General features: G+C 35.7%; 1 protein-coding gene across 1 annotated transcript in view; it reads left to right on the top strand.

Moving 5' to 3' along the window:
• Positions 1-380: 380 nt before the first annotated feature.
• LOC5576852 (85/88 kDa calcium-independent phospholipase A2) overlaps positions 381-14,216 on the top strand; it is a 108,717-nt gene continuing 94,881 nt past the window's right edge. The window contains exon 1 of the mRNA XM_021841837.1: positions 381-414. Coding sequence (XP_021697529.1) covers positions 396-414 — 19 coding nt within the window. The 5' untranslated portion in view covers positions 381-395. The remainder of the gene's footprint in view (positions 415-14,216) is intronic.

Consider the following 14,216-nt stretch of genomic DNA (forward strand, 5'->3'; position numbering starts at 1 on the left):
ATTTTGAATAATATTCACACAAATACAAATTCCATGATGCGGGGTCCAAAACCCAACAAAAGAAAAAAATCAAACTGGTTTGAGTGATGCTTAGGTACCCGTTAATGACTGCGCATTCTCAAGTAAATTTGAATTCGCCAAGTCGAGAATAATTGAACCGCCATAAGATGACTAGTCTCATTGAAATGTTCATTTGGGGCAGAAGTGTCGTCTGGAAATCCTTGTTTGCTAGAATAAACAGCCGTATTCGTTCGAACTGGGGTTCCTCAATTGCTGTGGCAAGTTTTAGCAGTGACCACAGTGATAGTGATTCTGATCGAAGTATTGATATACTACGAAGTCATCTTCTACTAGTAAAACAGCTGCAACGTAGTTTGGATCTGCAGACTCTCGACATGGACGCTCTCAATGATGGTAAGTGTAAAAAAGGTGATTGTGCACCCCCAACCAGCCAATCCAACTTCATTAAAGTGTTAGATTTATGCGACATCAATTCGGAAGCCAACCTCGACAGATCACGAATCCACCAGTCGCACTTTGTGATGTTGCCCAACGCAACACAGACGGACGGCGACAATTTTAAAGCAAACACTTTGAGATATCAACTTACCTAAAGCGTATGGAGTTGACCCAACCCCCCGAGAGCAAAATGTAATCGAAGGAATAGCTCATCACCGAATAGGATTATTCATATCCCAACTACAAACATTGCAATAGAGATACTGAATTAGGAATGTATCACTTCCATGAAAATAGGGTACATGACCTTTAATAGGTCAAACCCGTACGAAAAAATATCGTGCAGTGAACACTTATTTCACTATTGTTTAGCCCATGCAAAAATCTTTCTTTTGCGGTAAAAAGATCGATTTTATTCCAGCGGCATCCAGAGATATTGAATTTAAAGATATTTTTTGCAGAAAAGTCCAATGTGCATTGGCGTAAATAAGGAATAGGGGGTAGAGGGGTCTTGCCAACCCGCAGCTTGGGATTGATCCCTCTAAAAAATATTTGAAAAATAATTGAAAAAAAAGTTAAACTCATGTGGGATATATACTTTCAAAATTTCTGGATGGCAACAGCAATATGTAGTTCTAAAATGTCTGATACTGCCAAACTATTATTGACCTTATTTTGTTCTTGATGGAGAAATTCACCAAAGCATGGTTTAGAATTATCAAATTTAGTTTGATCCATATTTCTTATTGCAAATTCGAAAACCGAGGTCTTTTATGTCATTGAGTATGATTACAGTTAGCCACAATTACGAAATAAGCTTCGAGACTTTGGGATCAATTAACTAGATTTTTATAGTTGATATCAATGATTTTCAATCATCATACGTAATAATGTTACTAGAAAATATTTGTATTAAAAAGATTCTATGACATTTCCCGGAATTACACGTTTCCCGGAATGCACAAAAAGTAAACTTTCGCGGATTTTGTTTTGTTTTTGCGGTGTGAAAGTCAGAACTGAACGGCTTACAAGAACCCCAATATTCATAGCGATTAACGCGCAACTATTCAGCAAGACCGAAGCTAAGTATCGCAGGTTCCAATACCGTCGATCGAGGATTTTTTTCGGGCTGGAAAATTCTTCTACTTTTGAGGGCATAGAATTTATTTGTCAATTGGTGCAGAATATTTCCAGTTAATCACTATGGGAATGCTAATATGAACATATCTTGATATCCTTCTTGTCTTGATATCTCCATATCACAATGTGCTCCTGGTGATATTTTGTTCCAAATTTTCTCTTCTTATGTCGATATGACCATAATCAAAAGTGACTAGACTAGATTTTAGGGATTCAAAACAATTTCAGAACGCGAGATGACGTCTGCTTGTTTATTATTTTCCTGGTAACGAAGTGATTTTCAATCTAGTGTTCATCAAAAATGTGTTCTTTGACTCGATCACGATAAAAAGAAACAAGGTATTATATTCCGAAAAATGACACTTGGTAGTGACGTCATTCCTATCGCAATATCGAACGAGTGCAAGAGAAAGCAAAGCCTACTCTCTTTTACTATCCTTCTAGCCCCATGCTTGGCGATAGGAATGACGACACATGTTTTGATTGAAAATCGTTGTTATACGTGGGAATAGCCTACCTTGTTGTGTATACCGTGGGCTCGATCTCTCCGTATCTTGATGGTCCCTTCGATATCGAGTTATGTAGGACGACTGTAGTTGGTCCAATATGTCAAAATTGTGCGGGACATGTTTTGTGTATAATCCAGGGTTGCAACAAGTCATGGAATTCACGCTATGGACCAGTGCACGAGTTCACTATTTTGGCGTTTGAGCGGTGGCGAATTCACTCGTTGCCATAGTCACGTAAATAACACGGCACCGTTTAAACGTCAAATAGTGAACTCGTGCATCGGTCTATACAGTAGCCAAGCAGAGCTTATATCAACCAGTGAAATTTCCAGCATTTACATCCTTCGATGACACTGATAATTTTGAAAATTCATGTTCCCAAAATAGGCTTAGTTTCGCGAAATTCAAGTCTACTCCTATTGCCTTTCCCAGCACTGGTATAATCTAATTACTCAACAGAATATCCTTAGTTTGGAAGAAGGGAAATTTCCTGATGTTTAATATTAGCAGCCTTCCCGCCAAAAATGTTTCCGTCAATATGATTCGGAAGAACGGCAAGTTTTTAAAAGAAGGGTGATACTCTATGGAAATTACAGTAACTTTAATTGAAATTCGTGTTGATGGATTTGTTTGTCAGTTTGAACATTATTATTTGTTCTAATACCATAACTCGAAAAAACAGCCTATATATGGAATAATGGCAATTATCCAATTAAAATGAAGATAGTATGTATGAACAATAATAACTATACCAGAATAACACGAAATAGACCAAACAACATGTTTCTCACAGACTGCACATTAAGGTGCGGCTAATTTTTCAAAAGTTCTCAAAACCAAAAATTCGTGTGCAAATCACATTAAAAGAGAAACCTCAAAATCTGAGCCAAAAATATTAACATTTAGAGGTGGCGCAAGCGTCTTGAAGGTAAATTTTCAAGTTATAAAAAATGACTTTTAGTGAAGTAGACATAACTTTGTTATTTTTCAACCGATTTTAAAACTTTTAGCATCAATACCTTCAAAATAAAATTTATGAAAACTTTGTAGAACATCAAATTTGTCTAAAACCTAAACAAGTTTTAGTTAAAAGTAATTTATTCTAAATTTTTCCACATTTTACTAAAAATTTCAACTGTTTAACCATAGTTTCATGATTACTCAACCGATTCTAAATCTTTTTACATGCTTTAGAAGCTATTTCAATTGTTTTCAAACCATTCATACATCACATTTCACTAAAAAAAATGCCTTGACCATGTTATTCAGCAAAAACTGCAAAAAAGCATGATTTTTCTACGAAAAATGTCAGTTTTTCAAATTTTTGCCAGTTAAATATTATCTCTAAAGCTGAAACTGGTTTTTCTCATTTGTTTAACCTTTGAGAAGGACTTTGCAACATTTTTAAATAATTTTGAAACACAAATATGATTGCATATTTTTAAAAATATATGCACTATTTAAATCATAACTAAGGCAAGATGCTTTATAAAGTAAAGTTTTATAGAAAACATGTAGTTTCCGGCGAAAAAACTTAAATAATCCAAAGAAATTTGATATTTTCATTAAAAAATCATGGTTTTGGGTAGTTTTTGTTGAATAATTTAGCCAAAACCATTTTTTAGAAAAATGTGTTGTATGAAAGGTTCGAAAACAACTAAATTTGCTTCAAAATACTGTAAAAAGATTCGGAATCAATTGAGTATTTAAGAAGTTATGGTCGAACAACTTTGAAATTTTTAGTAAACAGAGGAAAAATTTGGATAAAAGTATTTTAAACTAAAGCTATTTTTGATTTTAGACAAATTTGATATTCCACAAAGTTTTCATAAATTTAGTTTTGAAGATAATGGTGCTAAAAGTTTAAAAATCGGTTGAAAAATAACAAAGTTATGTTTACTTCGCTGAAAGTCATTTTTTATAACTTGGAAATTCACCTTCAAGACGCTTGCGCCACCTCTAAATATTAATATTTTTGGCTCAGATTTTGAGGTTTCTCTATTAATGTGATTTGGATGGATAGAGCACACGAATATATTTTTTTCAAATTATTTAAAATTACTTTTGCAAATATTTTTTAAGGGATTCCAGCGAATATGTATTAATAATGTGCTACTAAAGCAGTCAGTAAAAGTGCTTTTCAAATCAGAATATCAAATATAAGGACAACAGTTAAAATCACGTTGCCTGTTGCTAAATTATTGAATTTTTAAATAGTGTAATTCAACATATAGGATGCAATTAAGCATTGAAATATCAATGAAGTATTATCACCGTGCGGCGTGACATTTTGCATTTAGGGTGACTTTGACCATCATTTTCAATGCATCTCATGGCTGGCATGAACGTCGAAAAACTAAACTTTGGCAATATAGTGGCTATTTACAAAGTATTCTTGAAACTTGCCACATTGTATTCATGATTATGATATTACTTTGATTCAAAAAATGGTATAGAACCGGAAATTACTTGTTTTATTTAATACTAGTGGTCCCGGCAAACTTCGTCTTGCCATCAAGTAGGCTATTGAAAAACCGCTTTTGATCGTCCCATATAAAATGACAGTTTCGTTCGCGCTCGTTTTTTCAACATTCCCGGTGAATATCCTGAGATTTTTATACACACAAACACGTCGGAACCCTTGACGAACACGACGGAGGTAAAATCATTCAAATCCGTTGACCCGTTCGTAAGCCATTTCGTGACATACAAACACCATTCCATTTTTATTTATATAGATTGAATAGCTTTCCGGGAAATGGCTTATTCCGGAAAATGGTTCATTCCGAGAAATGTCTTTCCGGGAAATGGGGTATCCGGAAAATGATTTCCGGAAAATGTCTTTCCGGGAATGGTAACGGGTTCTTATCACATTATATCATTTCTTTTCAAAGGTTTGTTTAAAACGTTTTTTTTTTTTTTTTTGAATTTTACCTTTATGTTAAGTGTAAGTAGTAGCCTTGCACGAGAAATAAACAAAACTTGTTTCTAGTGTCTCAATGATGTACAGCTTCTGAACTATACAGAATCATGAGGGATTCCACGGAGGCATGCAAGTCGATTCTGATCGACCATTTCAAAAATATCTGAAACTTTGCACAGTTTTTCAGTTCCATCTAAATCGTCATTTTCCGATATCAAATCTTCAAGTTGAGTCACGACTAACTTTTCAAAAGGGTGTATGTGAAAATGGTTCAAAAATATTCAAAAAGCTGCACAGCAAAAACGGTTCGTTCGATTGTTAGACAACTAAAGAAACAAAGTTAGACAACTAAATAAAGATTCCAAAAAAAAATACACACAGTAAAAAAAATTTTTTTTGCATTAAAAAACATCATTTTTGTCACAAAAACTCAAATATCTCAAAACCCTATCGGAATACCAACGTATTTTTTTGAGGGAAAACGGTCCATTATATTAGCTATCTACCATAAAAATTTGGTGCTGGTAAGCTCATAAACAAAAAAGTTATGACATTTCAAATATTTCACAAATTTGACACTTAGTGAATTTTTTTTTTTTCATTGTTAATTTTTTTTAGTACCGCAGTTTGTTGCTGATTTTTTTGTTAAGGGTACCACATGAGGTTAACAAGTTGTTTTCATGATATTTTATTTAATTATTCATAACTATTATAGCATCTATTAGAAAGTTAGACGCGATCCAGTGTTGTGATCTAAAGTCTTGATAGTTTCATATTTTTTATTGTACGTAACTGAAGAAAAATTCTCTCAATAGTGTTGAAACCTTTTGATAAAAGAAACCTATAAGAAATCTAATATTGAAGACAAAAGCTACAAAAAAAGTTTTCTATACAGGTATACGACTAGTTTACCTGCAAAAAGTTTACCTCGTAGAGAACAAGGCGGGTCTATACCCAGGTGATCTAGTATACGTAAAGCAGGTCGGTTTTCTCGGCGCTGGTTTTCTCCACAAAGTTAAAATCTGATTACACCTGGGTATAGACCCGCCTTGGTAGAGAATAGACTTTGTTAATCATATTTGGGAGAAAGCGAGTAACTTCAACAACATCAAAAACATGATAGGTACATACCATGAACATACTCACGAAAAAGCTAAAAATATACTACCACTATGGTTATAAAAGATTTAATTGTAAAATTTTTCTTCAGTCAAGCAAACGACACCAAACTAGTCAGTAAAAACTTAAAAGTGATTTTGTTTATTAAAATCTAACGAGCAACATGAGTAGTCGCTTTCTCAACTGTTGCAGGCCGTTTGCAGAAAAAAAGTGTTCGAAAGAGCTACGAAATCTCACCGAAAGCACCATAGATAAACTGAAAGCGGCTGGTTATGCTCCAATGTCTACATTGAATACAAATTTACGCATTTGTACGTCCTGCCGTTTAAACGTTGACAAACGGGCAATCTGTACATCATCGGTGGATCAGATTGCAGGAAGTTCGAAAACAACAACAACAACTGAGGAATTACTAGATGCACCGACAACAACTGAGGAGTTACCAGAAGTACCAAGTGCAGATAGTCTTGCCACGGTACCATCAGCGACATCTGTTTCAACAAATCAATCAGAAGATGAGTGCATCCAGAAGGTCAACATCGAACGCTTCAACGAAGGGATAGCTGGAATAAAAGTGACTCCGATTAAATGGACGAAGATGGGTTACGTCAATTATCCCGAGAAAAAATACCGTGAAATCAACGAAGCTGTACGAAGAAACCTCTTCAAATTAGGACCTGAGGATGTGGAAAATACAGACTACGATGAGGTAATTATGAATATGAAGGAAAGGTTCTCGAATCTAGCCACGACAAGGAAAGAAAAATTATTGATTTTGTCGATGCTGCCAAGCTCGTGGTCTATTCAAGACGCCATTGAGGAGTTCAAAACCAATAGAAATACAGCAAAAGAGGCAAAACAATTCAAAAATATCTGTCTTGCAACCAAAAATGCTAGGTCGAGTACTTCATTAACAGATGAGACAAAAGAAAAAATAATTCAATATTTTGAAGACGATGAAGTAAGTAGAGCTATGCCTGGCCAAAACGAACTTGTTTAATTCACGCAAGCCCCTTAACAATAAAATCAGCAACAAACTGCGGTTCCCGTAATAATTTACACCGAAAAAAAATTTTTTTTTTCTACTAAATGTGAAAATTGTGACATGTTTGAAATGTCATAACTTTTTTGTTTATTGGTTTACCATCACCAAATTTTTATGGTAGATAGCTAATATAATGGACCGTTTTCCCTCAAAAAATTACGTTGGTATTCCGATAGGGTTTTGAGATATTTGAGTTTTTGTGTCAAAAATTATGTTTTTTAATGCAAAAAAAATTTGTTTTTTACTGTGTGAATTTTTTTTTGGAATCTTTATTTAGTTGTCTAACTTTGTTTCTTTAGTTGTCTAACAATCGAACGAACCGTTTTTGCTGTGCAGCTTTTTGAATATTTTTGAACCATTTTCACATACACCCTTTTGAAAAGTTAGTCGTGACTCAACTTGAAGATTTGATATCGGAAAATGACGATTTAGATGGAACTGGAAAACTGTGCAAAGTTTCAGCTCAATAGAAAAAAATGAATTAAAAAATTTACCAAATTTTGGTGCTGTTGCTTGGAATCACTCTATAACATGAGGTGATTTTTGAAAGAAATATAATTTTGAGAAGAATACTCAACAATATACTATTGAATAATACATTCAATAATATTTAAATGAAGTTCTTTATTTTTATAAATTAATAATATGTTTTTGAACACTCTTCAATACAAATTTCCAAGGGGCCGCGGAATGTTTGTTGGATCTCAACTCTGAAAAGTTTGAGAACCACTGGTCTTTACAACTTCCTGTATTTTGAGCCTTCTCGGATGTAACAGAGTTCTATCGAAGGATTATTGGTTTATTATCCAAAATTAATTGTAATGATATGGTGATAACAAGAGCTTGTAGTAAGTGAAAAACTTAAAAATGTTACTTGGGATTCTTAAGGTGATACATCTCGGAATCCAAAGATGGCCGACTTGTGTCCCTACTCACGTTTTCAAAGCCACTATACTGTAGAAACAGTAGGCAAACGTTGCTGATCTTCTTATTTTAAGTTTTCTGTTAGTACACAAAGCCAAAATAAAAATTGCACTGTTATTGGATGCTTCTTTTGCGAGATTAGTGCCGTTGAAGTTTTGGTGCAATCTAAGAAGTTGTATTCCAAACTGTTTCACCTTAAAGTCGACGTTATATTCAAGCAAATCTTTCATCTGATTGGTTAAAAACTGATTGGGCAAAAACGTCATCTTGACAAAATTAATAGTAATATTAGATTTTTAGTTAGTTCGACAAAAGTGGGAATTAATCGTTTTAGAACACTGAGGATATGACTTTCCTTTGTATGAAGGCGCACTACTGTATGCATTGATATTATCGCAACAAGCTTTGCAAAGTTACGCAAATCCTTTTCGACCTACCACCTCTTATGCGTAGCGGCCATGGCACCCCTAGGCCCGATGGCTACTTACGCCCATGACTACGAACATGGATTTTTTCGTCAAAAACTATAGAACATGATTCTTCGTGTTCTTTCTCAGTAATACTTCCCTAACGAGGCAGAAGCTGCCTTCAACAAACAAAAAAACGAACCTCTACTCTCAAATTTACTCATTATAGGTGCCCGCACACGCTGAGCTACAGAAGGTCGCACGCATCACTACCGATACAGATTTTTCTAACTTTAATATAGTTATACCGGAAAAAAATGCGGAACCGGTTTGACATCTACCTACAAGAAAGAGAAGATGATACCTGCCTGATGGATACCAATCCAACCATGAGGGACTTATTGTGTGCGACAATATAAAAAAACTGATTGAGCAAACACTACTAAACATGTCATGAATGGGCGGACTGAGGCTCAAAAACTGTACATCTGAGACTCTATGAACCGTAGAGGTGTTACTTCGACTTAATAGTTTTATGAATGAAACTGAATTGAGACACTGAAGACTTTTGACCAGTTGAATCCCACGCCATCAATGACACATAGATGATATTACTGTGTCAGTGGCGCAACCAAGGGGGGGTTTGGGGGTCAAACACCGACCCCCCCCCTCCTCATCAGAGCAGAATTTATATTTTTGAAGTTCAACACTCAAATTCAACAACACCGGAGCAGTAAGTTGTATTAATAATTAAACGGCGAACATGAAATTATTGCGACACCGAAAATGTCATGCCAATTTTCTTATAATGTTTAGAATCAAACCAAAATTTAAGGGTAGTTTTATGCGTATATTTGCTTCAAAAATCAAAAGAAAACTTAATCGATGGAGCCTTGAATGTTAAATTGAAGGCATTTTCGCTTGATGGCCTCCATCAAAGTCTCTACAGTATCATCCGGTACCAGTTTCCCAGTTTTTTTCCATTTTCTTTGCATGTCCTTCTCGTCTTTGACTGTCTTCTTGCTCTTCCGAAGTTCCCGCTTCATTATTGCCCAGTACTACTCCACCGGGCGCAGCTCCGGACAGTTTGGCGAATTCATGTCCTTTGGAACAAAGTGGACAGAATTGGCCTCATACCACTCCAGGACACTTTTAGAATAGTGGCATGATGTCAAATCTGGCCAAAATAGCGGAGCTTCGTCGTGCTGCTGCAAGAACGGCAAAAGGCGCTTCTTGAGGCACTCAGACTTGTAGATCTCGCCATTTACTGTGCCCTTTGTCACGAAAGGCTCACTCCACAGACAAACAGACGTAACACTTTGAACAAATCCCGATCAAAATCATTGTCACGATGACATGTACGCCCAATGCTAAAATCGGTGTATTTGGCCGATGGACCAACAGATGGCGGTAGTGTGTAAACGTCAAACGCGAACAAAAACGATGCGAGCACTGCGGGTGGTGGATTGGCCATATATTTGTATAGGCCGTTAAAAAGGTGGTCGATGGACATCGGTGAGAGTGTGACGTCTGTTTGTCTGTGCTCACTCCTCAGTCCGCAAGAGCAAATGGCCTGCCAATTGAGATATTTGGAGGCGAACTTCGATATTTTCTTCTTCTTAAATTTGTCGTCCACATCGAACTTGCTCTTGCCGGTGAAAAACTCCAACCCCGGAATTTGCTTAAAATCGGCTTTAACAGTATTGGACAAAACATTTGCAACTTTTTCGATTTTCCATACAAAACGACCATTTTTGGTAAGCTAGATCTCAATCATTTCTGGACCGATTTGAATGAAATTTTGACAGAACATCAGATATAACTTGAATTTTTACATATATTTTTGAATCTACAACTTTGCTGAAGACACTATGAAGCTATTCCTCCAAAAATGTTTAGTTATGTCATATATGAAAAACCGTCAAAAAATTCACTTCAGTTAAACCGTTACTGCTTTTGAACTCGTGATTGGAAAAATCGCTCAAAAATATATGTTAAAATTCAAGTTATGTCTGATGTTCTGCCAAAATTTCATTCAAATTGATCCATAAATAACTGAGATATAGCTTACCAAGGTTGGTCATTTTGTATGGAAAAAGTATACGTTTCGATGTCCATCACACAGCAGCCAAATTTTGTCAGCATCTTCTCGTAGAGCTTCCGTGCCCGAGTTTTAGCCGTCGATTGTTGCCGCTCATCGCGTTTTGGAAAGTTCGATACTTTTTATGTACGTAGTCCAGCTCTCTTCTTTGCCTTCTGGACGTAGCTCTGCGACATGCCGATCTTTTTAGCCAAATCACGGCTTGAGACGTTGGGATTTGCTTTAATCATCCGCTTCACCTTTCCTTCCGTCTTTTTGTTTTCCAGTCCCGGTTTTCTTCCAGCTCCTTTGTCGTGGTCCAGATTCAAACGATTAGAATATCGTAATCCCGTTCATTCATTCATATTTAAAACGTTCAATCTATAACAATGTTTGAAATGTTCTTTGGAACACGAAGATTTTTCCATACACAACAAACTTATTTCGGACAGAGTAGCTTGTTGCCATCATCAACGCTTGAAATTTGCTGATTTGTACAGGCCGACTGCGATACAATTCGGATCATTCCATATCACATCAACATCATGCTGTCTACTCCATCACCAATACATTGATGGCGATAGACTATGGATATCATTGATGGGTCAAGTTTAGCCTTAAATTAAGCAAATAAAATGCCAATTTAGCAGTACGATATTCTTGATATTGCTGCAGACGGATTGAAACTGTGTGTTAGTCACTGAAAAATATTAATAGCGTGGGTAATTGACACGTGATCACTCATTCTGCAGTGATTGCGATCTAGAGTGTGATGTCGCATCACCGCTGTTGGTTGTCAGATCCAAGTGATATTGATAGTTCGCAACTGATATTGATAGTTTTAGTCCATCAGCCATCAGTTGATATGAGCGATATTGTGCAACTCTGATTTCGGAAAACTTTTGGAAAATTTCACCAGGCATAACAGATTTTTTTTTGAGTAGAATTGTAAATTTTTATTTAAAAAATATACCCAGAGTGAACGAAAAAAGCTTAAGTTTGCATATGGTGTTATGCTTTTTCTTTAATGTTAATCCAGCAACATTTTAAAAATTTTCTTCTCGAAAATTATTACATCTTTCCAAGGTTCAAGTTCACAAAACCCCCCCTAGAGTCAAATCTTGGTTGCGCTACTGTACTGTGTGAAACTGTGTTTCGAAATAACTGTCATCCAAGTTAAGCAAAAAAAGTCTTACTAGCTTAGAAAATTAATCTTTATTAACACCTCTAACGACAGCTTCATTTTTTCAGCACAAAAAGTATTTGAATTGTGAAAGCTTTAAAATTTAAGAATAACAATAGTATTCAAAAACAAACAACGATTGTATTCTTAATGATGACCTTGTACTCTTGATCCGTCTAAAATAAAGGTCATGTTATGCAGTTTGAAAGCGCGCATAATTTCAATTTATGACTCACTAGTCCAATTGAACTTCAAGTTACTCAGAACTTCGAAAGCATTATCAATAAAAAGAACGTTTTTGAAAATTCCTGGGTGACTGATTAGGAAGATGTGAGAACTATTATTAAAACAATCGAAAATATGAAATTCCCTGTCAATTATGGAATTTTTTACATCCTCATCAAGAAACTTCCAGAGAGTAGCTTCTCATTCTTGATTGATATATTTAACAAATGGTGGGCATTATTTAATTTAGTTTGATCAAATTAGGATGGTAGTGTTGCCTAACACAGAATATCCAGATGTAAGAAATAAGTGTAATGTTTAGAAAGATACTAATAAAAATATTCAAAATATAATGTAAATCAATTTGCTGAACAAAACTATTCTACTTGGCGATATTATATTCAGTTCACCGCAATCGTCACGTCAATCGACACGGTCATTAAAAGTGCCCTTGATTTCGCCACCACGCATGCCATCGTACCATCATCGAAAAAAGTGTCGCCTAGTCATCCATACTAACCTACCCCACTCAAAGTATATCTACAAAAGACAGACCCCACAGCGGGGCTTAAATACCTGGAGCTGACCCGCATTCGGAAAGAAATGCCACTTGTGAAATGGTTTTCTGCTTATAGGTGAATCCGGTTTTTTCGAATCGAACGCCCGCTCGCTCCTCAAAGTTACGTAATCGGACCGTCCACGACGAATCGTTATAGCGGCTTTTTTTTGTTTAATGACAGTAAAATTGGTCAACATTGCCGCGAGTAGGTTACAATCACTCGAGTAATCTATCAGACAGAATTCCTTCGGCTCGGGATCAAGTGTCCCGCCGTCACGTAGGAGTAACTGTACCAAATTTTTGGTCACATGTCGTTTTTTTGCATTTTCTGTTCCCAGTGCATTGAAAACGCAAATAGGCAGCTATGGAAGTATATTTACCAAGCTGTTTTTCAACAAAAACACCCAAAGTTTCAAAAACTTTGGTTTCAAATGACGAAAAAAGTTGATGTTTGAATACGCCTATGGATAATGATTGCAACTCCCCCGCATGCACCATCCAGTCGATCATTACGTTAAACAAAAAAGTTTGGATCTTTTTTTTAGTTTGAATCCAGGTTTCAAATAAGTTTCAGTAATAACTGCTATATGTATGTTATTAGCTGTTAGAAACTATACAGCTCGTCCTCTTTACTATTCAAAGAATGAGCATTCAAATTTAAAATGTTTAGAAAAATATTTGGACGTGACAAGAACTTCCGCAAATCATGCATTTAGCATCCATGCTGCAATATTATGTACCATGATCCCACTTTTGGCACTGAGTGGAGTTCTAATAATTTCCTTCAGGTTTCTGGAAATGTTCCCATGTTACACGGACATTGAACATGAGTATTGCTTTTTCTAAAGCTTTAATATTATTTAGATTACTTTTGTCAATGTGAACTAAATAATTTTCTGGAGAAAGCCAGATAGGGTTCTCTTTTTCATAATGATTACTTCGATTGGGGAAAATTCAAGTAAATCATTTATTCCATTTTTGATCTCTTCAGGTGATCTATAGTCACTTGAGAGACCTTCAAGACGACTTTGAACAAACGTTCAGTTTTGTCGTCATAAGTAAAATATTTGTACTTCTTCTCTTCAAGATGTTTGAAAAGAAGTTAGTGATCTTTAATAGTGTTGTGAAACTGGCAACCCCGCCAGGGCGAAATTCGACACCCGAGCGAACTGATGACGGACTGCTGCTTCGGTACGATCAAAAGGAGTTAAACAATAGTTCTCGAATGGTGATGTGGCGCATCGTTTAGTGCAAATTTACAATTAATCTATGCCAGATAGGAATTACAAACATTGAATTCGATACCGATATTAAGTACGCAGATGCCGATGAGTTATCTATGAAGATTATGTGACACTTGTTCTTAAATTCTAGGTAGTAGTCATAAGGATTAGATACAGATATCTAACCTATGTTCAGGTTGAAACAGCTTGTCTTTCTAACTAAACTCTAACTAAATAATATTCTGGAGAAAGCCCTTTCCGAACAACGCCAGATTTTTCATAATGATTTCTTCGATTGTGGAAAATCCAAGTAAATCATTTATTCCATTTTTGATCTCTTCAGGTGATCTATAGTCACTTGAGAGACCTTCAAGACGACTTTGAACAAACGTTCAGTTTTGTCGTCATAAGTAAAACATT

The sequence above is a fragment of the Aedes aegypti genome, chromosome 2, assembly GCF_002204515.2.
Source record: "Aedes aegypti strain LVP_AGWG chromosome 2, AaegL5.0 Primary Assembly, whole genome shotgun sequence".
Taxonomy (NCBI): domain Eukaryota; kingdom Metazoa; phylum Arthropoda; class Insecta; order Diptera; family Culicidae; genus Aedes; species Aedes aegypti.